The sequence below is a fragment of the Sinocyclocheilus anshuiensis genome, unplaced genomic scaffold (genome assembly GCF_001515605.1).
Source record: "Sinocyclocheilus anshuiensis isolate Anshui unplaced genomic scaffold, SAMN03320099.WGS_v1.1 scaffold2583, whole genome shotgun sequence".
Lineage (NCBI taxonomy): Eukaryota > Metazoa > Chordata > Actinopteri > Cypriniformes > Cyprinidae > Sinocyclocheilus > Sinocyclocheilus anshuiensis.
In genome coordinates this window covers 97,719-122,550 of record NW_015558565.1, presented here as the reverse complement: position 1 = coordinate 122,550, position 24,832 = coordinate 97,719, and the positions used below count along the sequence as shown (strand labels likewise).

General features: G+C 37.8%; 3 protein-coding genes across 4 annotated transcripts; 1 reads left to right on the top strand and 2 right to left on the bottom strand.

The window, feature by feature from the left end:
* Nucleotides 1-4,318: 4,318 nt before the first annotated feature.
* On the bottom strand, nucleotides 4,319-13,591 carry LOC107679476 (ATP-sensitive inward rectifier potassium channel 12-like). Its single transcript, XM_016475029.1, has 3 exons — nucleotides 13,265-13,591; nucleotides 9,485-9,634; nucleotides 4,319-5,801 (listed from the first exon to the last, which is right to left on the bottom strand). The coding sequence occupies exons 2-3, from the start codon at nucleotides 9,505-9,507 to the stop codon at nucleotides 4,358-4,360; spliced, it is 1,467 nt and encodes a 488-aa protein (XP_016330515.1). The 5' UTR covers nucleotides 9,508-9,634; nucleotides 13,265-13,591; the 3' UTR covers nucleotides 4,319-4,357.
* A 2,803-nt stretch (nucleotides 13,592-16,394) lies between these two features.
* Nucleotides 16,395-20,428, top strand: LOC107679478 (ER lumen protein-retaining receptor 3). 2 transcript variants are annotated; one of them, XM_016475032.1, is made up of 6 exons: nucleotides 16,395-16,541; nucleotides 16,657-16,813; nucleotides 17,158-17,258; nucleotides 19,037-19,195; nucleotides 19,269-19,521; nucleotides 20,267-20,428. In XM_016475032.1, the coding sequence occupies exons 2-6, from the start codon at nucleotides 16,723-16,725 to the stop codon at nucleotides 20,308-20,310; spliced, it is 648 nt and encodes a 215-aa protein (XP_016330518.1). In that variant the 5' UTR covers nucleotides 16,395-16,541; nucleotides 16,657-16,722; the 3' UTR covers nucleotides 20,311-20,428. The 2 variants fall into 2 exon arrangements, with proteins under 2 accessions (XP_016330518.1, XP_016330519.1); XM_016475033.1 differs by having other exon boundaries at nucleotides 16,395-16,813.
* Nucleotides 20,429-21,454: 1,026 nt separating this feature from the next.
* On the bottom strand, nucleotides 21,455-24,524 carry LOC107679470 (GTPase IMAP family member 4-like). The gene is made up of 3 exons (XM_016475022.1): nucleotides 24,462-24,524; nucleotides 22,970-23,470; nucleotides 21,455-22,045 (listed from the first exon to the last, which is right to left on the bottom strand). Exons 1-3 carry the CDS (start codon nucleotides 24,490-24,492, stop codon nucleotides 21,633-21,635), a joined length of 945 nt encoding a protein of 314 aa, XP_016330508.1. The 5' UTR covers nucleotides 24,493-24,524; the 3' UTR covers nucleotides 21,455-21,632.
* Nucleotides 24,525-24,832: the final 308 nt, after the last annotated feature.

The following is a 24,832-nucleotide window of genomic DNA, read 5'->3' as shown; positions in this document are numbered from 1 at the left end:
CTACAGTATAACAATGAAAACACGGATTCTAGGAGCACAAGTATAGCTAAAATATATTTAGACTTTTTCTAAGTAGGCTATAAGTCAAGTATAATTAAATGTCATTTTAAGTATATTTCTGAGAAGTACATAAAGCCCATTTCTGAGACGTACATAAAAAGTAGACTAAAAGTATACTTTCCTATTTTTAGTTTAAAAGAAGTATACTAATAGCACACTTGAATAAACTTTTTTTTCGTAAGGGAGCTCACAAAAATGTGTTCTAAGAACATTTGCCTAACGTTCCCATTCAATTATAAAACAGCATTTCCGAATGTTCTCTGAACATTCAAAACATCCCATTTTTTTTCGAAATTTTTCCTGGTTATGCGAACAACGTTTCCATTTTATAATTTTGACAACATAGAAATGTGTTTTGAATCTTCTGAACGTTTTCAAACAAGCATAAAAACGTTAAACTAAACCATTTCAGAAATAGAACATTCCACGGACGATGTAGGCTACAAATGTTTTTGTACTAACGTTTTGAGAACATTAAAGACCAGATGAGTTTGAACGTTCTATTAGCGTTACTGCAGAACGTTCCTAACTTTGAGAGAACCTTCAGAACGTTAGCTGGAGTTCTCTGCTAGGTTTGTATCGTGTTCAGATAAAGGATTTTCGCACGTTTTAGGGTTCAAGGAAATGTGCGTAAACCTGTAAATACAGGCTATAGTTTTCTAACAGAACGCCATCCGATTTTCTACGGTTTCTCTCTCCTACAGGTAATTTTTAGTTCATATGCCTATAGAAATACATTAAATATAAAGCTGGATTCTGTTGGGGAAAGCTTTCATATGTTCTCTTGACTGATTTCAAAGGAGACCTCGGACATTCATATAAATGTGGCCATAAATGAAACTTAGGTGAACTCCTGTTTAATGCTTCTGTTCAATGTTTTAACAGTCGAATCTGTAATTACTTTCAGAAGTGATCGATGATTGTTGTGCAGTTTTCGCGTCTTATTCTAAACCCTACGCCTACGGTTTGACCAGCGGAACCGGAACCGGGTTGTGATTGAGCAGCTTTCCTGAGTCGGTCAGTGCGAGCTCATTTTAAAAAGTCTCTACAGCTTTCCACTGAATCCTGCTTCTGTTTGCTTGCGGTTTAATATTTTGATTGCTTTCATTTATGCAGTCATTTAATTTTGTTCTCTTAATCTATCTCTGTTTACTTTTAAAACGTGCTAATGTAGCCTATTTTGTTTCTCTGTAAACTTTTAAAAGCTGCTAATATATTTATTTTATTTAAAAGTAAAAGGTACTAAAATAATGTTTATTCTCTGTAAATGTATAAATGTGTGAATATATATTTTTATAATTTATTCTGTTGACTTTCTAAAATGTCTTAAATATTGTGTCTATTATTTGAGTATTTATTTTTATGTGTGCAGTACGTGTGTGTGTGTGTGTGTGTGTGTGTGTGTGTGTGTGTTGCAGGCGTCAGTGAGCAGCAGAGGGCGCCGGTGTGTCGGGTTTTGTGTGCTTGTGTGTAAAATGTTGCTGTTGCGCTCCATCTACAGGTGAGATCAGAGAACTGCAAGTGATCAGTCCTGCTTTCATCAGATGTGTGGGAAATGTGTATCTGCAGAAGCTGATGTTCTGACTCTAAATCTGTATTGTTCAGTCCTTATGTAAATAACTTCTACATTTAGTAAACTGCTGTGCAGTTGTATTCAGCCATTTTCTTCCCCCAGTGTGTTCATCTGTTTCAGGAATCAAGGTTTAGTCAAATGATTTACTGAAGCACAGGGTCATGTAGTGCTAGTCACAGCTCGTGCGTTTAAGATGGGCTTAGACATCCAAACATAGTGCAGTAGAAAGATTTATTTCAGTATCACATTAAGGTGCAACACAACAAGATAAAGTGCATTTCAGGAGTTTTGACGCTTTCAAGTAAAGTTTCTCCGTCTGGAAGATTTTCAAGTGGGAAGACGTGTAAAACCAGCTTTGAAAAGTTTCCCATCATGCAGCAGCTTTGTATTTACACACATCAGGTTCGCCTAGAACCGTCCCGAGACGAGCACGATGGGAGGAAAGTCTGGGGGAACCAGTGATGAACATAAAGCATGAACATTGCTATTGCTCTCTAGTTTATACATTAAAGACTGGAGCGCTTGTAACTCACTACATCAGCTTATATCACCGTATCATCCGTCCGAGTTTCACAGTACAGTTCAAGAGTGAAAGTGCTTTTTCCACAAACACACATCAACATAGCACACGATCACCAAACGTCTCGACTGCATTAAACTGCATTCCCTTTTAAACGCTGGACACCAAACCACATGAACACGCTTAACATGTCAAACAAAATATGAGAAGACCCAGAATCAGCTGGTTAAGATTGCATTAGGTGCAGTGTTCTATGGAAGCCTGTTTCCAGCACAGAAAGTGACTTATCTCACAATTCAGACTTTTTATTTTATTTTTTGAAGAGTCAGAATTGCGAGATTTAAACTCAATCGGCAGATTTAAAAGTCTGAATTGCGAGAAACAAATTCTGAATTGTGAGATATAAACTCAGAATTGCGAGGAAAAAGTCTGACTTGTGAGATTTTAAACTTAGATTTGAGAGATATAACCTCGGAATTCTGAGAAGAACAGTTGTAATTCTAAGAATTCTAAAAATATGTATTTTTTATTCTGTGGTGGAAACAAAACAGAATTGTGAGATATAAACTTACGAGGGCAAAAAAGTCAGAATTTTATTTAAAAAAAAATTCTCGCAATTTTGACTTTTTTCTCAGAACTGTGAGAAATAAAGTCTGAATTATGAAAAGTGGTGATTACCTTATATTTTTTTTATTCCGTAGCATAAATGGGCTTCCATAGATTTCAGATGCATATTTTTTTTAAATAAATCATGCTTTCTCTAATTCATGAAAAACTTCACATTTTTAACACTAGAAAGCTGTCATTGCTTCGAACATAAATTCATAAAAAATATTTGATGAACCATTGAGATTTTCACCAGGATGGAAATTAATTTCAGACAGTTTTCACAGATTTCATCTTTCCATCCCTCAAAACGTTCAAAAAAATAACAGAGCTGGAAAAAAACAAATCTACTCAAATATAACTTTAAATGATCTAATTAATGTTGCATTCGCATTCAAGTTTTCAAAACTCATCTTTTAATTGAACTCAGTTATAATTTGGAGACTATAAAAGGTAGATCTGGTAGTGTCTGTTTATTGCACTGATGTGACCTGGTGAACTCTAAGTATTGTGTGTTAATCAACATTAATAAAGCCATTTTGTTTGAAGACGTGAACAGAATCTGACGGGTTTTTATGTCATATTTACAGTAACTGTACACATGAACAGAGAGAAACGTCAGTCCTTCCTGAGCTCGACTCCTTTGGTGATGTTATTTGTGCTTCACTTGTTTCAGTCTTCTTGGCATCTTAGTCTTATTTTCACTGAGGATGCGTTTAATCTCCGCTGGAAGCCTCACCAATGACCATTTATGTGGCGTGACATGAGGTCACGACCTTTAGGGTCACGTGTTCCTTGAGGCCAAACACACCCACTTCCTCCTTTGGGAAGACTGCGATGAGCAAAGTACAAAACCAATGCAGGCAAGGTGATTTATTTATATATAAATAATAGATAGATGTATTTATTCATATAAATGTATGTAAATGAATATACATTTATTTAAACGCATGTATTATATGTATACAAATGCATTACTTGTATTAAGTATATTTATAGTGAATTATTTGGTTGTATTATATAATACAGTTATATAAATTAATACATTTAGGATTTATAAATGACTACTTAAAATGTATTTATTTATATAAATGTATATGTAAATAATACATTTATTTTTAATAAATGTATTTAAATAAATATAATGCATTTTATATAACTGAATACAGTTATGTATATACACATTTATTACTAGTAAATTATATTTATGCAAATAAATTAATCAGATGTATTATACTTATAATATATATATATATATATATATAAATAAGTGTATTTTGTATTAATATGTAAATAATATATTTGAATAAATAATTTACTTGTGTAAATATTTATATCACTATATGTAAATAACATGTATTTTTATAAATTTATTCAAATATTTATAAACATTACTACATTTATTTATATTTAAGTAAATTATTCAAGTGCATTATATTTACATAATACATTTATATAAATATATACATTCTATTATATTTATTTTTATTTATATAAATTAATTGTATTATTTAAGTAGAATACATTCAAATAATTAACTTAAATATCGATATAACTATACATTTATGTATAAATAAACGCATGTACTTGTGGGAACGTCATATCTCGGATTCGTTCTTATAAGTCATGGGGTCGAGTGGTAATGCAGTCTGCAGGATGTCAAACTCGATCTGGTTGTCCATGTCTAACACGCAGAGCATGTTGTTTCCGGAGGTCATTGTGGCCGAATCCTGGAACATCTTCTGTAAGTCTGTGGGAGCGACCTCCAGCTCGTCCTCGTCCTCTCCGCAGCACAGCGCCACCTCGTTCTCGTAGCAGAAGGTGCTGGGTGAGTGCGGCGGGAGTAGCGTCACGGAGCGGGACGACCCGGATGAGCGGCGCCCGGTCCGTTCGCTCAGCTCCTTAGCGCTGCAGGCGGGCGTCGAGGGAACCTCGTAGGTCTTGTGGAAGTGCGCGTAATCCACCTGGTAACGGTCGTGGTCCTCAAAGATGACCGGCTCGAAGCGGTGACCCCACAGGATCTCGCGGGACAGGTACGAGCTACGCGTTTGCGTGGTCATTGCCGTCGCCTCCACCATTCCCTCCAGGATCACTACGATCTCGAAATCATCGGACTCCAGATCCGCACGGCTCATCCCCCACAGAGGTGAGTCCTCGTCGATTTCATGCACGATTACTAGCGGCGACACCAGGAACAGGCGGTCTGTGCCTTCGTCGTAGCCCACATTCAAATCGGTCTGCTCCAGCGGGATGAACTCGCCCTCCGCCGTCACATAGGGGCGGATGAGCTGCGCTCGAACATGGGCTTCAACGATGTGGCTCCGCCGAAGGTTCCCAACACGCCACATTAAACACAGCTTCCCGTCTCGCAACGCGATCACTGCGTTATGCGAAAACAGCAAGGTTTGGTTTCGCTTCTTCGGACGTGCCATTTTGGCCATGATGGTGCCAATCATGAAGGAGTCGATGATGCACCCAACGATGGATTGCACCACCACTGTTACGATAGCTACGGGACACTCTTCGGTCACGCAGCGCCAGCCGTAACCAATTGTGGTTTGGGTCTCGACTGAGAACAGGAACGTGCCGACGAAACCCTCGACGTGCAGCAAACACGGTTTCCACGGCTTTCCGCTGCTTCCGCGATCTTGACTTAAGTCGCCGTGCGCTAAAGACGCACTGTAGAAGATCAGGCCAAACACGAGCCAGGAGAACAGGAATGTGGAGCAGAAGATCATCAGCAGGTAGCGCCAGCGGGTGTCCACGCACGTGGTGAAGATGTCCGCCAGGTACCGCCACGGCTTGTCGTCCATGTGGGCGAAGACCACGTTGCACTGGCCGTTCTTCTTGACGAAGCGGGAGCGTAGCTGGCCTCGGCCAGATGTGGAGATCTTCCCATTGTAGCCGGTCCTCATCAGCGCTGATGCCGTGCTTGGGCTCGCCTCTCCACCGGGGGAGTGAAGCCGTCCGGAGCCGTGGCCGTTGTGGAGGCCGAGGGTGGAGATCTTCAGTCCCTCCTCATCAGGAGACACGATGCAGTACCTGACAGAGACAACAGAAGAGTTGGTGGTCAGAAAATGGGGCGCTTTTTTTTTTTTTTTACCTGAATTGAATGAACATTGAGCTGAATAATTATAGTTATTAATATTTTTAATTCACTTTTTCAGTTTTCATTTTAATTTTAGCTTTCTGTAATTTATTTTTAATTTTACTATTTCAGCTTTAGCTTTAATATTGCGAAATAGCTTTATATTTTTTCAGTTTTCATTTTAATTTCAGTTAAATTTTTAGTAATTTCATGTGCTTTTGTCTTTTTTAATATTACTATTTAGAATAATGTATCCGAATTACAGTTTTATTTTTATTTATAAAAACATATATAGTTATTCATATTTTGAATATTTCAGTTTTTGTTTTTAGCTCATTTTTTATTATTTTCACATGCTTTTGTTTTTATTTTTATTTACTTTTAAATATTACTATTTGAGTTTATGTAATATTTTTATTTTTATTTTATCCGGGTATGTTTTATTTTATTCTATTTTAGCTATTTAGGTATATATCAAGTAACTTTTAATCAATTGTTTTTAATAGTTTTAGATAACCCTGATTGACAGTTATTCAAATTGATTTAATCCTGAGTGAATAATGACAATATTGTTGTCTGTAGAGCTGTTTTACAGCAGAATTTCAATTTGTTTCATAATTGATTAATTTTGCTACACTGTTATTTGCCTTTTAATTTCTGTGCAGCTGCTTTGAAACTATCTGTATTGTAAAAAGCACCATATGAATAACTAAAGGTGTGAAATGTGGGTTTTTGGCGCTGCAGGAGGATGGGTGAAGCGCTGTAATCTGATTGGAGCGTTTGTTCTTTCCAGTGACCGGTCTAAAGGACACACACTCACTCCAGATAAACCATGAGTCACTAATGCGTCTCTCTGCAGAAACCCTCCTGATGAACCTCCCAAACCTGTACTGAAGGTGCTGTCAGTGGGATCAGGACTGTCTGTTTCTCCATCGTTTCCCTGCCTCTCTGTTCAGATGTGTGTGTTGTGAAGGTACGAGGGCCTCAGGTGTGCATTACCTGCCCCTCATCTGGGATTATGAGGGAAGGCCAGTCATTTAGGCATATCAGGATTGCGGTCAGTGAAGGTTTAGGGATTATAACCTGAGCTCTATCTCTCTCACACACACATACTAATAAGCAAATAAATAAACAGTCTGCCAGTGTTACTGGCTCTCAATCACCTGCTGATGTTTGGTGGAGCACATGAGTGAGAGTAAATGTGTCTGAGCCAGTGAAACTTCACATAAAACAGTATTTTCAAGCATCCTCTATCACTGTTTCTAGTGTATTGAACAAAAGAAGTGTAAAAATCTGTGGTTGAATAAAATTGTTAAAACTTTGGCATGAAGCTTTTTGTTAACAGCTTTTTCTTCTTTTTCACAGATTAACCACTTATAATACTTTTTTTCTATCAATTTTATTCACCTGTAGTCTCTTGTCTTAAATTATTTAAGACAAGCGACTACAGGTGAATAAAATTGAGAGAAAAAAAGTATTACAAGTTCAATATCCAAATGGGGCATTATCTATAGTTAAAGGTTTGCATATATTCTATAACATAAATCTGAAAATTGAATAAAACCAGGTTCAAAATTTGTTTGATTTTGTTGACATATTAGAGTTAAAGGTTTTTACAGAGGGGATTTGGGGTTTTTCTTTTCATCACTGCATAAACCAGAAAATACTGTTAACAGCCAGGAAAAACATACATTTTTGCCACGTTTTTAGGAGTAAACTGTTATATAAATTAGTGTGAATTATATATGAACAACCCCCTCAGTAAAAACCTTCAGAATATAGATAGGAAAAAAACCGTAAAGTTTGGTGTATGTAAATGCTGCTCAAGTGGAGAAACAAACTCACAGTCTATAAAGAGATGCATTTTTGCCACGTTTTTAGGAATAAAATGTTATATAAATCAGTGTGAATCATATATGAACAAATCCTTCGGTAAAAACCTTCAGAATATAGATAGGAAAAAAACTGTAAAGTTTGGTGACTGTAAGGGCTGCTGAAGTGGAGGTAAAAACACATTTTGAGGAAAAAGCCTGAAATTTACAGACGAAAAATATATAAAGTGCAATAATACAACCAGTCAAATGGCATATGAATAAACCCTTCAGTAAAATCCTTCAGAATATAGAAAGGAATAAAACTGTAAAGTTTGGTGTATGTAAGTGCTGCTGAAGTGGAGAAAAAACTTTTAAAAATATGTACCGAGATGGAAATCTATAGACGCAAATAGATAAAGTACAATAAAACAAACACTTAAATGTGTATTTTGGATGTTTTTTTTCCACTAATCTGAAACAAGACATGATATGGAAGCAAAATAGCCCATAGTCTTGCCTTAAAGAGCAAGATGCTGTCCATCCTCATCCTCTTTAATTGGTCTAAGATGGTCTTGTTTTTAGAGAATCAGCATTAAACCCATATCATTTGACTCTGAGAGTTCATACTGATTCACAAACCAGCTGAGAAAATGACCACAAACTTTTGAGTTGAACCCTGTAGTTCTACATTTGGCAGCATTTTACCGTTTATTCTACAGATTTTAGGACTTAAATGGATATTTAACCCAAAAAGGATCATTATGTCATCATTTACTCTCCCTTGTGTCATTCCAAACCTGTATGACTTTCTTTCTGAACTTTCGGAACCAAACAAACAACATAGGAACCCATTGACTGTATGAACAAAAAAAAAACTCAAAATATCATTATCTGTGTTCCAAAGTCATAAGGTTTGAGCGACTTGAGTAAATTATCACAGAATGATATGTGACCCTGGAACACAAAACCAGTCATAATTCATAACTCAATTTTCAAAAATGAAAATAAAGAGATTTATACATCATCTGAATAAATAAGCTTTCCATTGGTGTATGGTTTGTTAGGATAGGACAATATTTGGCCTAGATACAACTATTTGAAAATCTGGAATCTGAGGGTGCAAAAAAATCAAAATATTGAGAAAATTGTCTTTAAAGTTGTCCAAATGAAGTTCTTAGCAATACATAGTACTAATCAAAAATTAAGTTTTGATATACAGGAAAATAGGAAATTTACTAAATGTCTTCATGGAACATGATCTTTACTTAATATCCTAATGATTTTTGGCATTAAAATAAAAATCTATAATTTTGACCCATACAATGTATTTTTGGCTATTGCTACAAATATACCCCAGCGATTTATGACTTTTGTGCTCCAGGGTCACATATTGTTTCTGTGATCTATGCCTTGAATAAAATTATTTCATTACTCCTCAGGTGTGTGGTGTTACTGTGATGGAAGAACCAAAGACTTCAGTAAACAAACATGAACACCATCAGATGTTCACAGGGCTCTTGATGATGGGTAAAACCTCTTTATGCTTTATTATTTGATATTTGTCATGTGTCTCTGTCATTATTTGTATTTGTTACTTGATTAGCTTTTGAGTCCAAGATAAATTTCCTAGGAAAAAGGAAATGTTTTAAACAGAACATAGTTCGAAACTCTCAAAAAAAAGAGACACAAATTACATCACATATACTGACTCATCCAAATGATTTTTATAATATTAGAAATAATCAAAACTGAGTAAACTAAGCATATTTTTGTGCATTATTTTGACCCATAAACATGATTGCTCCCACACATTCTCTTCTTACCTGCTGGCTCTGTTGGCTCCCATGCTGTACTTGATCTTCAGCTTGTGTGTGTGTGCTTCTCCAGTGACACGACAGAACAGTGTTGTCCGTTTACCCAGAAAGATTGGGGATTGGCATCCTAATACACCTGGATCTACTGTACGTCACACACTGCAGACACAGAGATGCGTCAGTCAAGATGCTATGCAGAAAGTTCAGGCTGATGTGATGTGCACAGGAACTATATTTGTGTTCTGGTTTGGATGCTGTGATCTGGGTCAAAGCAGCTGTTAAAATAGCCCACACACACACACACACACACACACACTCAGATGTAGGCTAACAGCCATCACTGATTTGCAAGTTCTCTAAGTGTTCAGCTCTATATTTAGACTTATATTTTTAGATTCAAAAAGTATTTAAACATTTAATCTGATTGTCTGTACATTTAAATGACAGAATATGTGATATGTATATATATATAATAAAAGTATATTAAAATATAATTTTTTTTAAATAGAAAATATTTTTTTAATTTTATTTTACAATTATTTGAATAAAAATACTCATGTTTGATTGGGTAAATCTGTGCAGTGATTGATAACTTCTAATCTGAATGTCAAAAATAATTGTATTATGTGTTTAGAGTTTGTCATTGTGTTTGTAGTGCTGGATGTTTGGTCTTATTGTGTATGAAATATATAAAATACATTCTAAAAAGTAATTTGGGGGATCTATCACTGCAACTTAATAAATTAGATTTTCTTTTTATCTTCCAATCATGCATTTAATTAAAACAGAAGTTGCAAACATTATTTTGATTTTGAGTTCTGTTGACATAATGTTGATCATTACATTAACTTAATAGTGTGTGCAATTTAACCTGAAATATCTGTATTGAAATGTAAGTTGTAGTAACTTAATTAAATTGTTTTGATATCTTTAGAAATTGTCCATTGGATTTCTAGTTCCCAGCATGCTTTGCATAGGATTAGATAAGGAGATTAAATGTTAAAATTAACTGTTGTTTCATGTGTTTTTAGTGAAGGGAAGACTTGTTAGTATTTAATGCTGTTATGTTTGACATTTAAAAGAGTTTCTGTTAGGTTGGGTTAAAGTGTTCACCATTGTGTTGAAGAGTAGAGCTAATGTGACAAGTAATATCTTACTTTTTGGTCAAATTTACATGGTGTCGGAGTTGATTTGAACAGAAGTAGATCAGATTAATTGGTTCCAAGGCCAACAGTTCATTTGAATTAAGTTGAAACAATTTGGAGCAACATTATTTTGAGTAATCAACTTCAAAATTTGTATTTCTGCTCAAAATGTGTTTGTTGGTTAAACATAATTTCATTAGAAGCTGTCATAACTCAAAAAAATGTTAGGCTCTTCCCGTTTTTAGAGTGAACTTGTACATTTTGTAGGTTGTGTGTTTATTGTGTATTTTATATTGTGTTTACTGTCGCTTCATGACACTGTAAATGACAGTGAAGTGATCTGATTATATCTACAGGGCAGTTTTCTGTTTCTCATGATCGTGGTCTCATTACGATACACTCATACTACTCATATACTCATACACACACACACCTCTAAACTACTGTTTGAAAAGATTAGTATGTCTTGTGATGAATTGTCAATTTAAATGACATATTAAATAGTTTGAGGAGAGAGTGGGATTGTGGGAGATGCAGGACAGACGCATGTGACTCAATAACTGCTCTTTACAATGAAAATGGACTTAATCTTTGTTACACAACATAAACACACACACACTTAATCCCTGATCACCTGTGTGTGTGTGTGAGTGTGTGTGTGTGTTTGTGTTTGTGTGTGTGTGTGTGTGTGTGTGTGTGGAGACGTTTCTTTCTTAATTCCTAATCCAGTAAATTATATTTGAATAATCTCTTCATCTCTCATTTTTAACAGTGATATGATGCAGATCCAGAGAAATGAGCCCTGAAGATCCTGCGCTGTAATCTGAGACGTCCGTCTGTCCGTGTGTGTGGGATTAATATGACAGCACCACACACACACACACACACACACACACACACACACACTGACAGAAGGTGAGTTCAGACTCAAGCAGATTTAATCTTATATATTTAATATTCTTTACTAGATAAATGATGAAGCTCTTAATGTGCTTCACTAAGAATTTGTCTGAAGAACTTGAAGAAATCATGATTTTGTGTCATTTCATTTTCTCATAAGGCTTTATTTATTGTGTTTGTACAGTGGTCCCAACAAGTATTTAATCTCCTCAAGTCACATTTTCTCATGTCTGACGCCATTCATTAGATCAAGTGTGTATCTCAAAGGCTGCAGGATCTTTCTCTTCAGTAACAGCTGGTGTTTTGCTGATGTTTACCTTCATGCACTCGGCAGACACTCAAGGTATGCATTTAATCGGTTCATCTGTGGGAACTGAACCCATGAACTTGTTGGCATTGATAGTGCCAAGATCAGTTTGTAGTTCCACACTAACTCACATTAACATAATCCACCAATGTTGTCATCTTAAACATCTAATGTTGTAGCATTTCAAACCAACAACTTTCTGACTATAGCCTATATTTAGTTTGTGCATGTTTCTTTATAATAAATGATACAATTGACGTAAGCGTGATTTCGGTATTCAGATTCACTTTTTGTGGCCACTGTAGTTTGGTATATTGGCTGAAATAACAGCATTGTGTGTTTTGGGTAAGTCTATAGACTTTTTACACCCACTTTTGACCGTTTGAACCATATTTATACCATTTGTTCATTTACAAAAAAAGTGCTGTTCTTGATAATGTATTATATCACAGAAATACCGTGATACTTTGACATATACAGTGGTACTGAATGATTAACATATTCACATATACCGCAGTATTTCCATGGCACTGTATGTAAATACAAAGGTGGTGTCCAAACTATAACTATAGTTGAGCCGTGGTACATTTCTGTAAGTGTGGAAACATTTTGTTTTTGTCAGTGCATTAAGCTCGTATTGATCGGGGGAATCAAATGCAGTCACGCGGCAGATTCGGGAAACGAGAACTCCATTTTCGCGCGCTTTCAGTTTGAACAGTTTTGTCGTTAATTACTAGAGTGTTCTGTAGTAAACAGAGTGTAAAACTCGTCAGAAAACGTTTAATCACGTCGAACTGACCGCAGGGGTTTCATCATGCAGCAAATGTTCGGGATTGAGACTGTGACAGAAAATATGACAAAAAATATTTAAACAGGTAGGTTTCGGCGCGAGCGGTAAATCCGGTAAAGCTCCAGATGCGGCGCGCGATCAGTGCGTGATCTCAAACAGAATAATCTCTTTTCATTACAACATCAAGTTTCTTTTCTCTGTTTCAGCCGCATTTATCCTCCCCTCATCTGCCCATCCGCCATCGATTTGATCTGCAAGTCAGTCCTTTAAATGTGTATATAGCTGTATTAGCTACTATTGAAAGGTATAAATTATAGCCTAGTTCATTTAAGAAATGTGAAACGTACATAAAGTAGGCTATAAGTTATAACATTAACTTGTGTTTCTGCATGACTCCTATTTAAAACAATATAATGATAATAATAATTGGCATAAATTAATAATAAATTACGCAGATTGTTTGACCATATATAGGTATTTACACTGTATTTAGCGACATCTTCATTAAAAAAAAGCCAGTAAAATAATTCCTCATGAATGTTGTATGGAAATAAACTGGGGGGGGGGGACTTTAATAGCGATTCAGACATTAGTATCATCAGACAAACTTACTACACACATGAATAAAGATATGAAGAATTGCTCACCGTATGAAAGCAAATATCTAATCTGTAAATGTGTCTTCTGCTCCGTTCGCTCGTCCTGATTTCCTGATTTCTTTCTTTCTTTCTTTCTTTCTTTCTTTCTTTCTTTCTTCTATTCCCCGAACACACCCATCTTTAACACGACATTACCAGCGGCTTGTTTTCGTAGTTCGTGTTTTCTTGTAGTTTTCGCCGGTTAATCCCTCCGGTCTCACGCGGTATTTCCGAGCGGTCTCGCGCTCATGTGGGTGACCGGCGGATAACGGAGGAGGAGGAGGAGGAGGAGGAAGATGTGAGCCTGTCACTGCGATTATATTCACTTCAGATTGATGTCAAGTGAAATTCAGTCCAAATCAGACGTGATGGATATCAGAAGGCGCTCTTGTGTGAGTTGTCTTGATTGAATTATCTTTGTTTTTCCTTCTGTCTCTGGGATAACAGACTTTTAATCTTTTTCATGTTCCTCAGCGTTAGCAGATTTTCTGCTATTCTTAGAGGGATTGTCTCTCTCTTCCTCCTCTTGTCAAAGTATTTTGGTGTCCAAAACCAAATGTTCTCCCGCATCTCTTTCTGTCTCCCCTGGGTAACGTGTTCATGCTCTGGGTGTTCATAACTCTCTGAACAGTTTTTTCAAATTCTGTAAAAATATGACCAATCTAAACCACCAACGTACTGTTAAAAATACAGGTGATTTCACAGCAATAGCCTACAATACAAGTACTTTTGCACCGTTCTGTGAACAGTTCTTAAAATAACCATTTATAAAACAACATTTTAATTATTTGGAGAACCTTATTCACTATAAAGGACCTTTCGTGCAATGGAAAGATTCCACGGATGTTAAAGGTTCCAATAAAAACCTTTATTCCGAACGGTTACGAACACAACATTTGACGGGTTTACCACAACTTTCAACCGTGAAAGTCTGTGAACGCTGGTTTTATGACCTCTGACCTGTATTTCTGTCCTGATTATTTCGTTTTAGATATTTGAGAGCGGCCACTGCATGGGTTCTATGGAGACGCGCGGTTGTTGCGCGAGCTCTTATTTTCTGCGGCGGAGGCCTGGATGAGGAGGAGGTGGGGAATCTGACAGTGGGAGTGTGTGTGGGAGAAAACACCGAGAGAGACGAGCTGAGACGAGAGGAGGAGGGAGGCAGGATCCTGCTAGGACATTATCATGGAAAGAGGCCGCATTTAACTGGAAGACAAACAAATAATGCTGTTATTGTATTAATGCACAACGTAAAGATATAGCCTACATTTTTGCCAGCGAAATTTCGCACACAGTGTGTGTGTGTGTGTGTGTGTGTGTGTGTGTGTGTGTGTGTGTGTGTCGACCAGCGCTAAATGTAGCAAATGCAGTCATTTTGACGCAATGAAGCATGATGAGGAATTAAAATATGACAGATACAGGTGCACTTCATAACTAAAATGTTAACAAGTTTAATGAATTGTTGTTTTGATAGGCAATGCAGAAGAGACGCTCAGACAGACAGACAGACAGGTGATCCTCTCTGACTCAAACGGGACGCGACCCAAAACCTCAATACCAAACACACACACACACACACACACACACACACAGAGACAGGGTCGATCGCGGCAACATGAGGTCAGAGGGTGAAGGAGGACACAGAGGCCAGAAACAAACTTAATGCATTTTCACTCTCATATGAAAGCCGAAGATGACATCTTTAAGAATATTCGCATCTGTCAATCACTCCGTCATAAGTTCCGCGTAATTGTTGAATATGAAGACAACCTTCAGATCACATCTGCTTCTCAAACATGTCTTAAATTACCGTGAGAAAGACACAGCACAAGAGAAGAGAGTGATTGTTAGAAGCCAGACATGTGAGTGTGAGTGTGTATTAATAGCCTGTAATCGCCTCTGGGCGTCCTGATAAATTCCCACGACCTCTGATGGACATCATTCTCTCTCTCTCTCTCTCGCTCTCTCTCTCCCTCTCTCTCTCTCTCTGGCTTGTCTCGTTTTTCGTTTTCTCCCGTTTTGCACACTATACTGCCGTGTTTCGCCGTTATGTAAAATAAACCCGACCCTGTGACAAACGCTGTGAGATCACAGAACAACACGTGCAGCGTCGCTAAATATGAAAGAATGCCCAGTTAATCCACTTTTATCTCAAACAAGCTTTGCATATTACCTGGCTATTAGTTATAAACTCTTCAGCATTATCATTATCATTATTAATACAATTAACGTTAAATCTAACTATTCACCATTTAACATTACTTGAAATAGGCTACATTATTCTTAAAGTTTTAAAGTGTAGTTTTTATATGAACCATAAATCAATAAATCATTGTTAAATTACATCTGAAGTGTGTTTCTGTTTGTGTAAGTTTGTCGTGCATGTTTTATGTCATGTGCAGCGTGTGTTGTGGGTGTATTCTGTGTTTTTAATCTGTCATCAGTATTGAGGGAGTTGTAATGTCCTCTAGAGGAAAATACTGGTACATACACTCACACAGAGTTCACGTTTGACTTCAGGATCGCTTTTTATTCATTATTTTGTTGCTCGTCTAATGCATTACGTTTTTATAACTCATTGATTGCTGCATAGTTTATTAAATTGTGCTTTTATTTAATTGTACTTAATTCTTCAGTATTAGGCCTACTATTTTGCCTTTATCCATCTGAGCTATAGTGATTTTACTTTACATGCCATATTTTGCATTATTCACATATATATTATTCAGAGAGTGAGAGAGAGATTTATAAGCTGTGATTTGCATGTAGCCAAAGCAGCGGATCTGTGTGGTCTGTTTCACAGCAGTTTTCCATCTGAAGTCACAAAACGACAAGCTAAAATACACATACAAAGGATAATTTTGCATCTGTTATGGTAGAAATAGTAGACTGATAAGCCAAAATTTGAGCGGTGAGTAAATGATAGGCTACTATAAAACAACATTTACTGTGAGATAGTGAAATCTGCTTTTTCACATGAATTTACAGCGCTCTCTTCATAGAGTCATGCAGTCCAGCTGATCTGCAGAATTTTTTTTTCATAATTCACTAACAGACATGCATTTTGATTTTGAGTGCACAGACACAACTCGGTAGTCGTCGGTTTTTGTTATGTTGTTTTAGCTGAAGCGTTTCCCCTTTAGATGCGCGCGCCGCAGGTGCTGTGACGCGGCGAGGAAACCCGGATCCTGGTCGAGCGGACCGTCAGCCACGTCACCAATCAGCGGCGCGAGCGCAGCGCACAGTCCAGCGTAGAGTTGCAGTAAAGTATCACGGATTCTATTTGGTACGTCTATTAAATTAATACGAGATTCATGCTTGAAAGACCGGATGACGCGCACGCGCTGAGCAGCAGAAAGAAAGAGTTTTTTAAAATGTATTTATCATTATTATTTCTGCAGGACGAACATCTGATCTGAGAACAGCTTCAAGCTCTTTAAATCCAGCGCTGATTACTGATCGATAACATGAATATCTTCCGACTGTCTGGAGATGTTTGTCATCTGGTCGCCATCATTATTCTGTTCCTGAAGATCTGGAGATCCAAATCATGCGCAGGTACATGCAGAAACACACATGTGCACAGCAGTGCTGTGTATTATTGAGTGTTATTGTGCGCACTGCTGATCGAACCGGACTAGAGAACGTGAATGTGAAGCTTTTTTTTTTTTTAGAATTGATTCACATATGAAAACGCTTGACACATTTTAAACGCGCGACTGTCGGGCTGTAAATGATGTTAAGCGTTTGCTCGCGTGTAGTTTTCATTGTGTTTACGTGGCAGCTGATTGTGTGCATGTTTTTAAGGTTCTTCAGGGGTTCCTTGAGGAACTCAAGATCCTCTTTCGGCATTTATGAGTCTGCTGTGTCCTGTTCTGTTCTGAAGTTTGTGTGTGTTTCAGGTATTTCTGGGAAGTCTCAGGTGCTGTTCGCACTGGTCTTCACCACCAGATATCTGGACCTGTTCACATCCTTCATCTCCGTCTACAACACCATCATGAAGGTAAAGACCATGAAAGCCCATTTCCACCACATAAGGGAAAACAAATATTTGGTAAATGATAACAATTATTTACATAAAAAGTCATAATTATGATATAAAAAGTTGAAATTATGAGATACTACGTCAAAACTATTACATACGACTCATAATTCTGAGATAAAAGTTGAAATCAGATAAAAAGTCAAAATTATGACATACGGAGTTATAGTTGATATTAAAAAGTCAAGACATAATTATGATAAAAACAGTGACATTCAAAACTATCAGATAAAATTCAGAATGGTCAAAGTCAAAATTATAAGATACTAAGTCATAATTATGAGATAAAAAGTCAAAATTGACATAGTATGATATTAAAAAGTTAAAATTGAGATCAAATCATAATTAAGTCATAAGTATGAAATAAAGTGTAAAAATGATCACAAACTAAGTCATAATTATGATATTAAAAAGTAGAAATTGAGATTAAGTCATAACTATGACAAAAACAATAAGTCAAAACAGATAAAAAGTCAAAATTACAAGATGACATTGCCATAATTATGATATTAAAAAGTTGAAACTGAGATAATCATCATGACAAAAACAATAGTTTAAAAGATGAAGTCATAATCAAGACATTTTTTTTAATTATGACTTTGTCTCACAATTATGACTTGGTATCTCAATTTTGACATTTTATCTCATAATAACAACTTTTTGACAATTTCAACTATGTACAGTATCTCACAGAAGTGAGTACACCCCTCACATTTTTGTAAATATTTTATTATATCTTTTCATGTGACAACACTGAAGAAATGACACTTTGCTACAATGTAAAGTAGTGAGTGTACAGCTTGTATAACAGTGTAAATTTGCTGTCCCCTCAAAATAACTCAACACACAGCCATTAATGTCTAAACCGCTGGCCACAAAAGTGAGTACACCCCTAAGTGAAAATGTCCAAATTGGGCCCAAAGTGTCAATACCATTCACACCTGAGACCTTGTAACACTAATGAGTCACATGACACCGGGGAGAGAAAATGGCTAATTGGGCCCAATTTGGACATTTTCACTTAGGGGTGTACTCACTTTTGTGGCCAGCGGTTTAGACATTAATGGCTGTGTGTTGAGTTATTTTGAGGGGACAGCAAATTTACCCTGTTATACAAGCTGTACACTCACTACTTTACATTGTAGCAAAGTGTCATTTCTTCAGTGTTGTCACATGAAAATATATAATAAAATATTTACAAAAATGTGAGGGGTGTACTCACTTCTGTGAGACACTGTACATCATAATTGACTTTATCTCATAATTATAACTTGGTGTCTCATAATTTTTAATTTTAATGACATAATTATGATGTTTTATCTCACAGATATGACTTAGTATCTCATAGTTTGTCAAAGTTATGATTTACCGCTGCACTTTTTTTTTTTTTTTTGCAGAAATGGTCTTCCATAAAAGACAAACGCACACACAGCTGATCTTGAAACTGTTGTGATTGCTCAGTAGATGTCTGCACTGAATTGTTATCATAGTCCACCCATTGAAATCATATATTATTATTTGTTTAAACTCATGCAAAGCTGTAGGACATAGTGTGCATGACAAACCCACAGCTAGTTTCCTGAAGCTGCCAAACCACAGACACTCAAACTACGTTCCTGCAGCTCAACTGGTAGAACAGGGCGCTTGCAACACCAGGCTGTGGGTTTGGATCCCAGGGAAAGCCACTGGGGATGGGAGCTGTCTGACAGAGGAGTGATTGTGATCTGTCTGTCTCTCAGGTGGTGTATCTGGTCCTGGCGTACGCCACCGTCAGCCTCATCTTCTTCCGCTTCAGGAACTCATACGACTCTGAGAGCGACTCGTTCCGCGTGGAGCTCCTGCTGGTGCCGGTGGCCGGTCTGTCGTTCCTGGAGAACTACGCCTTCACGCCGCTGGAGGTCAGAGCTCAACACGCAGCGCTTTGGATGTTAAGATGAAACACTGTCATGACAGATCTCTGTGCTTGTGTAGATACTGTGGACGTTCTCCATCTATCTGGAGTCGGTGGCCATCCTGCCACAGCTCTTCATGATCACGAAGACGGGCGAGGCTGAGTCCATCACCACACACTACCTGTTCTTCCTGGGCCTGTACCGTGTGCTGTACCTCGCTAACTGGGTGTGGCGCTATCACGTGGAGGGATTCTTCGACCAGATCGCCGTGGTGTCCGGCGTCGTCCAGACCATCTTCTACTGCGATTTCTTCTATCTGTACTTCACCAGAGGTCAGCAGACATCTCACAACTTTCATCTTAGCTCTGTTTTCATGAAATGATCAGAAGATGAATTAGAAGATGATTTATTGATTGATGTTATTTCTTTGTATTTCGTTTTATCTATCTATCTGTCTGTCAATGCATCCGTCTGTCTGTCTATCTGTTGTCCATCTGTCTATCCGTCCCTTCATCTGTCTGTCTATCTATCTATCTATCAATGCATCCATCTGTCTATCTGTCCCTTCATCTGTCTATTTATCATTCTGTCTGTCTGTCCGTCCATCTATCTGTCTATCCTTTTATCTGTCTGTCCATCCTTTTGTCTGTGTGTCTACTTGTCCAACTGTCCCTCCATCTGTCTGTCCATCTATCCATCCTATTCTTCTATCCGTCTGCCTGTCCATCCATCCTTCTGTCTGTCTATCCATTCATCTGTCTGTCTGTCCATCCATCTATCTGTCCTATCCGTCTGTCTATCCATTTGTCTATCTGTCCTATTCGTCTATCTGTCTGTCTGTTTGTCCATCTATCTATGTCTTATTTGTCTATCCGTCTGTCTGTCTATCCATCTGTCCATCTGTCTATCTGTCCTATTCGTCTATCCATCTGTCTGTCTATTTGTCCATCTATCCATCTGTTTGTGTTTGTCCATCTATCTATCTGTCCTATTCGTCTATCTGTCTGTCTGTCGATCTATGGTTGTTCCGTCTGTCTGTCTGTCTGTCTGTCTATCTATCTATCTATCTATCTGCAGTGCTGAGAGGAAGTGGAAAGATGAGTTTGCCAATGCCGGTGTGAGTTGTTGGATTAGGCCACACCCAGTCGTGACATCATCACCGGCCGCTGCTGTAGTTCTTGTGTTTGAGCTGCATGTGTGGCTGGTGTAATCGTGCCTTACAGTGATCAGATCTGCTGGACGTGTAGTACATTAGTTTTTTTTTCTGTAGGGTGACCATAACGTGCCATTTTTCCCGGACAGAGAGCAGACACTGTCACACACTGATCGGTCTGCGCAGCACCTCTTCCAGTCGAACACACTTAACATGTACGTGTTTTTGCATCGCTTTGACCGTTCTCTGTAGCTCCCACCTTCTCACGTGCCGCGATTGGTCGATCATGTACAATGCCTGCATGTTATTGGTCAAACTACTTTTAGATCATTACCTTCAGCAAGTAAGAAAACAGGAAAACCTGGCTATTTTAGGCAACATATAAATCCTGCCCAGGACGTGTCCAGGAAAAATGGCAAGCATGGTCACCCTAGTTTATGACCAACTATAAATAGTTTTTCATTCTGTAAAGGGATGTTTGATTGGGATCTTTGAGTGTTTTTGTGCCAATGTACCCGTGAAGAACATGAATGTTTGTATAAACCACATTTCAGTCTGAGAATGACATATAACAGATGTCTGGCAATAGCATAATGATTTTTTAATGAAGATGGGCAGTTTATCTGCCGTGGTTTTTATAAAGCATGCCAATAAAGAGTTTCTGTCTCTGCGGAGCTAACGCTTGTGTTCATGAGAGCGAATGAGCACAGAAACACACTCCAGTCCATCTGTGTGTCACGGCTCTTTATTTCCTCATTCTTTATTAATTCATCAAGTGAATCAGACATTCGTGATCATTAAACAGACGTTATTATTCAAGCTGCCATAAATCAAAATAAAAAAATATTTTGTGTTTTTAGCACAATTAAAATAATTTCCATTCTCATCCTGTCTAAACATAAAATCGGCATAAATTAAGTACAACTAAATATGTACATGTATGTATAGTTATACTGTGTGTGTATATAATCATAATTAAATATATATACTTTTAAATACAATTTTAAATATGCATTTTAGTATGTTTCGAAAGTGCTTTATTACATATATCACAAAACAATATTAATGGTCTTAAAATAGACTATAGACTAAAATATATAATTTTGGTGGAATTGTCCTGGACATTTTGTGAGATTTATTATTTACTAAAAAAATAGATAAAATTATTGGGGGGATTCATGCATTATCTCGTAGTGCAGACGTTTGATCACATCTACAGGAAGTGATGATGTTGTGTATTTTTATCTGCTTATATTGTATTGCTAAAGGTGAAGTGTGTGTGTGTGTGTGTTAGCGCAGGAGCATCTTCTTCTGTTTGTACAGGACTTTGGCTCCCTCTCTCACGGCTCCGCCCATCACTTTAGCGGCGGTTGTGATTGACAGCGGCGTGGAGGCCATGGCCGCCACCCTCTGCACGGCTTTGACCTTTTTCCCTTTGCCCTTCCCTTTCTCCATCACGCCGGACGCTTCCACCGCACCGCGGCCCATGGCCGTCAGCAGCTCGTACCAGAACAGACGCTCCGCCCTATTCCTCGCCTCCTCATCCTCCTCCTGATCATCTCCCAGAATCTTCTGCTGCATGTGGCGTACGGCGGAGTCAGCCTGCAGCAGCATGTCAGCAGTGTAATGCGCTCCTGCGTTACGCTCCATCAGCAGATCGACCTTCTGCAGCAGCTTGCTGACCTGTGACCTCTCCTCGAGACCTTTAGTCAAGTCACATTTATTTTTGTAGTGCTCCTCACAATACACACTGTTTCAAAGCAGCTTCTTGTTAATTAATATCTTAATATGTTCTTACCTTATAGTTGCATTTATCAGATTAGGGCTGCATGATAAAATAGTTACACTTTGCTGCGATACAATAAATCATGGAGTTGAGATTTTCTTATATCTCGCAATTCTGACGTTTTTTTTAATTCTGAGTTTATATTTCACAATTCTGTCTCGCAAATGTGAGTTTATATCTCACAATTCTGAATTATCTTGCAATTCCGAATTATCTCGCAATTATGAATTATTTCGCAATTCCGAATTATCTCACAATTCTGAATTATCTCGCAATTCTGAATTATCTTGCAATTCCGAATTATCTCACATGATCTAAAATGCTGCCTTCGGAGGCAGGAAGGCATCAAGGCACGTCCGAATCCAAATTCTGCTTCACTTCCTATCTCCGGAGGTACCTTCTGATCGAATTTTGAAGGCAGCACAGATGTATCCTTTGCTGCCTTTGATATCCCACAATCCTGTGCGTTCCATTCCATGACGGTTGAGCTAAAAAATAGAGATGGCGTCTGAAAGTTGCGTTTGGTGGTCAGTTCGTGTGTAAATGTATATTTCTGACTAACTTTCTGCACTTTTGATGTTATTTCTAGCGAGAAATCAGTATTATAGTAATTATGTATTTGTTTAGTTATCAAAACTCGTTCTATTTTGTTGTAGATCATTAAACTGTTACGCTGCCTCAGAAGCCTGTCCGAAATCAGTTTCACGAGGTGCCTTCGTGCAAAAACGCTGCCTGCAAAGTCATTGCTTCATACAGCAGCAAGTCAGCTGCCTAAGTTTTCGGATGCAGCCAAAATGTTGCAATTGCAATTATCATAATTAATTCAATATGTGGCCGGTACCTTTAGTGTTGTCAAACACGTGATAACCGCCTGCGCAGCTGCACGCAAACTCCCATAATTCCTCGCTCTCCTTCAGGAAGTCGCCCGCGGGCTTCGCTCCGAGCGCGTCGCCGCACGTGATCAGGACGACGGTAAAACCGAGCGCCTGCGGTCCGAACGCGGCACTAATCCAGTCCAGAGCGGCGCTGCTCTCGCGCGTCACGCGTCCGGCCCGCAGCACCAGCAGGAACGCGTGCGGTCCGGGCGCGCTCAGCTCCACGCAATGGCTCAGCTCCGCGCGCACCTCATCCGGGCCCAGGCAGGTGTGGAAGAACCCCGGGGTGTCAATCACACGCAGGCTCCGCCCATCCGCCACGCCCTCTGAACGCTGGCAGCTTTTGGTGACGGACACGGGCGACACGTCCGCCCAGAACGCGGAGCGACCCAGGATCGTGTTTCCAGATGAACTGCGGCCTGAACCCGTCTGACCCAGCAGAACCATCCGGACCTCAGCGGAACCGCCTAGACGACAGACACGACACGTGATTATAATATAGTTTATGTAAAACGTTTTTATTCAAGAGTGTTTTCATGAATATTCTGCAGGTCTCCACAGAACTAAAGCTGATAAAGTAATTAATATGAATAAAAATGCAATAAAAAGTACTATTATTAAATGTATAGTCATTCAAAGAAAAAAAAATACATATAAAAATGGGAAAAATAAATAAGACTTAAAAAGGCATGATATATATATATATATATATATATATATATATATATGCAATTTCTTTTCCATTGCAGATTTTCTGGGATTGTAGCCCTGCTATAAAAAACTGCTGTTAAGAAATGTATAGTCATTCAGAGTGAAATACTGATAAAATGCATGCAAATAAATAAATTAAATAACAAAATGCAATAAAATAAAATGTAAATACAGAAATAAGTTTTTTTAGACAGACTTCTAATTATAGGTATTCTTATTAGAATTCTTCAAAATACAAGGATTTTTTTTTAAAGCATAGGCTAGGATAGGTTTTATTTTATTATGGCAAACTGATTACAACAGTCTATGCTTGTAAATCAGATTTAGTTTGTATCTGGAGATCTGCAGAATATTAATGAAAAGAAAAAATCTCCTAAATAAAGTAATTCGTAGGAAAATAACAATACAATAAAAAAAAAATGACATAAAACTTCACAAAATGCGGGGCAATGCTTTCAAATAAAGTAAATAAAAAGGAATGCAATGAGAAATGCTAACATTGGATCCCTATCATTACGAACATTAACCATGGTTAATTTTAGACTATCATGAGAATCCGAGTGAAAATTTATCACAAAATAACAGCAGGATCTTTTAGAGCATATAGTCCTCAATAAGACATTTATGGTAATTCTTTATAGGATAAATCAATACTGCGTGAGATGAAAATGAACGTAATTCAGATAAGGCCGTGTCCCGGAGCTCTGATTAAGAGCAGGATCCGGATCTGCGTTTATTTTCACTCACCAGCAGCTGAAGACTGGGCTTTCTCCGCCATATTCCCGCACACGACCGAGACTTAAAGAGACAAACACACGGAACTCAGCTCGCATCCAGAAACACAAGAATCACTGCGCATTTACCCAGAAATAAAGCATCTCAGCACGCGAGGCGATCACGAGCTGACTCGATACACGCTTACAATATTCCTGCATTTGAATAGGTAGCCTATACATGTAGTTAAATGTAAATGTGTATATACTTTATAAAGTGCGCACTGTAATCTTTCAAGTGCGTTTGGTTTCTAATGTGTTCTGGTAGGCTAATTATTAAATAAAACTAATTTCTGCTAATAATCACAAAGAAAACACTTAAAACATGTATATTTATTCATTTAA

Bases quoted from the DNA above. Each gene is read 5' to 3' on its own strand.
- LOC107679476 (XM_016475029.1), bottom strand. From the start codon at position 9,507: ATGGGAGCCAACAGAGCCAGCAG. The intron at 5,802-9,484 runs GTAAGAAGAGAA...TGTCTCTGTCAG, and splicing joins GGAGCCAACAGAGCCAGCAG to GTACTGCATCGTGTCTCCTG.
- LOC107679478 (XM_016475032.1), top strand. From the start codon at position 16,723: ATGAATATCTTCCGACTGTCTGGAGATGTTTGTCATCTGGTCGCCATC. The intron at 17,259-19,036 runs GTAAAGACCATG...TCTGTCTCTCAG, and splicing joins TCTACAACACCATCATGAAG to GTGGTGTATCTGGTCCTGGC. The intron at 19,522-20,266 runs GTCAGCAGACAT...ATCTATCTGCAG, and splicing joins CTATCTGTACTTCACCAGAG to TGCTGAGAGGAAGTGGAAAG.
- LOC107679470 (XM_016475022.1), bottom strand. From the start codon at position 24,492: ATGGCGGAGAAAGCCCAGTCTTCAGCTGCTG. The intron at 23,471-24,461 runs GTGAGTGAAAAT...TCTGTCGTCTAG, and splicing joins AGCCCAGTCTTCAGCTGCTG to GCGGTTCCGCTGAGGTCCGG. The intron at 22,046-22,969 runs GTACCGGCCACA...ACTTGACTAAAG, and splicing joins CGTGTTTGACAACACTAAAG to GTCTCGAGGAGAGGTCACAG.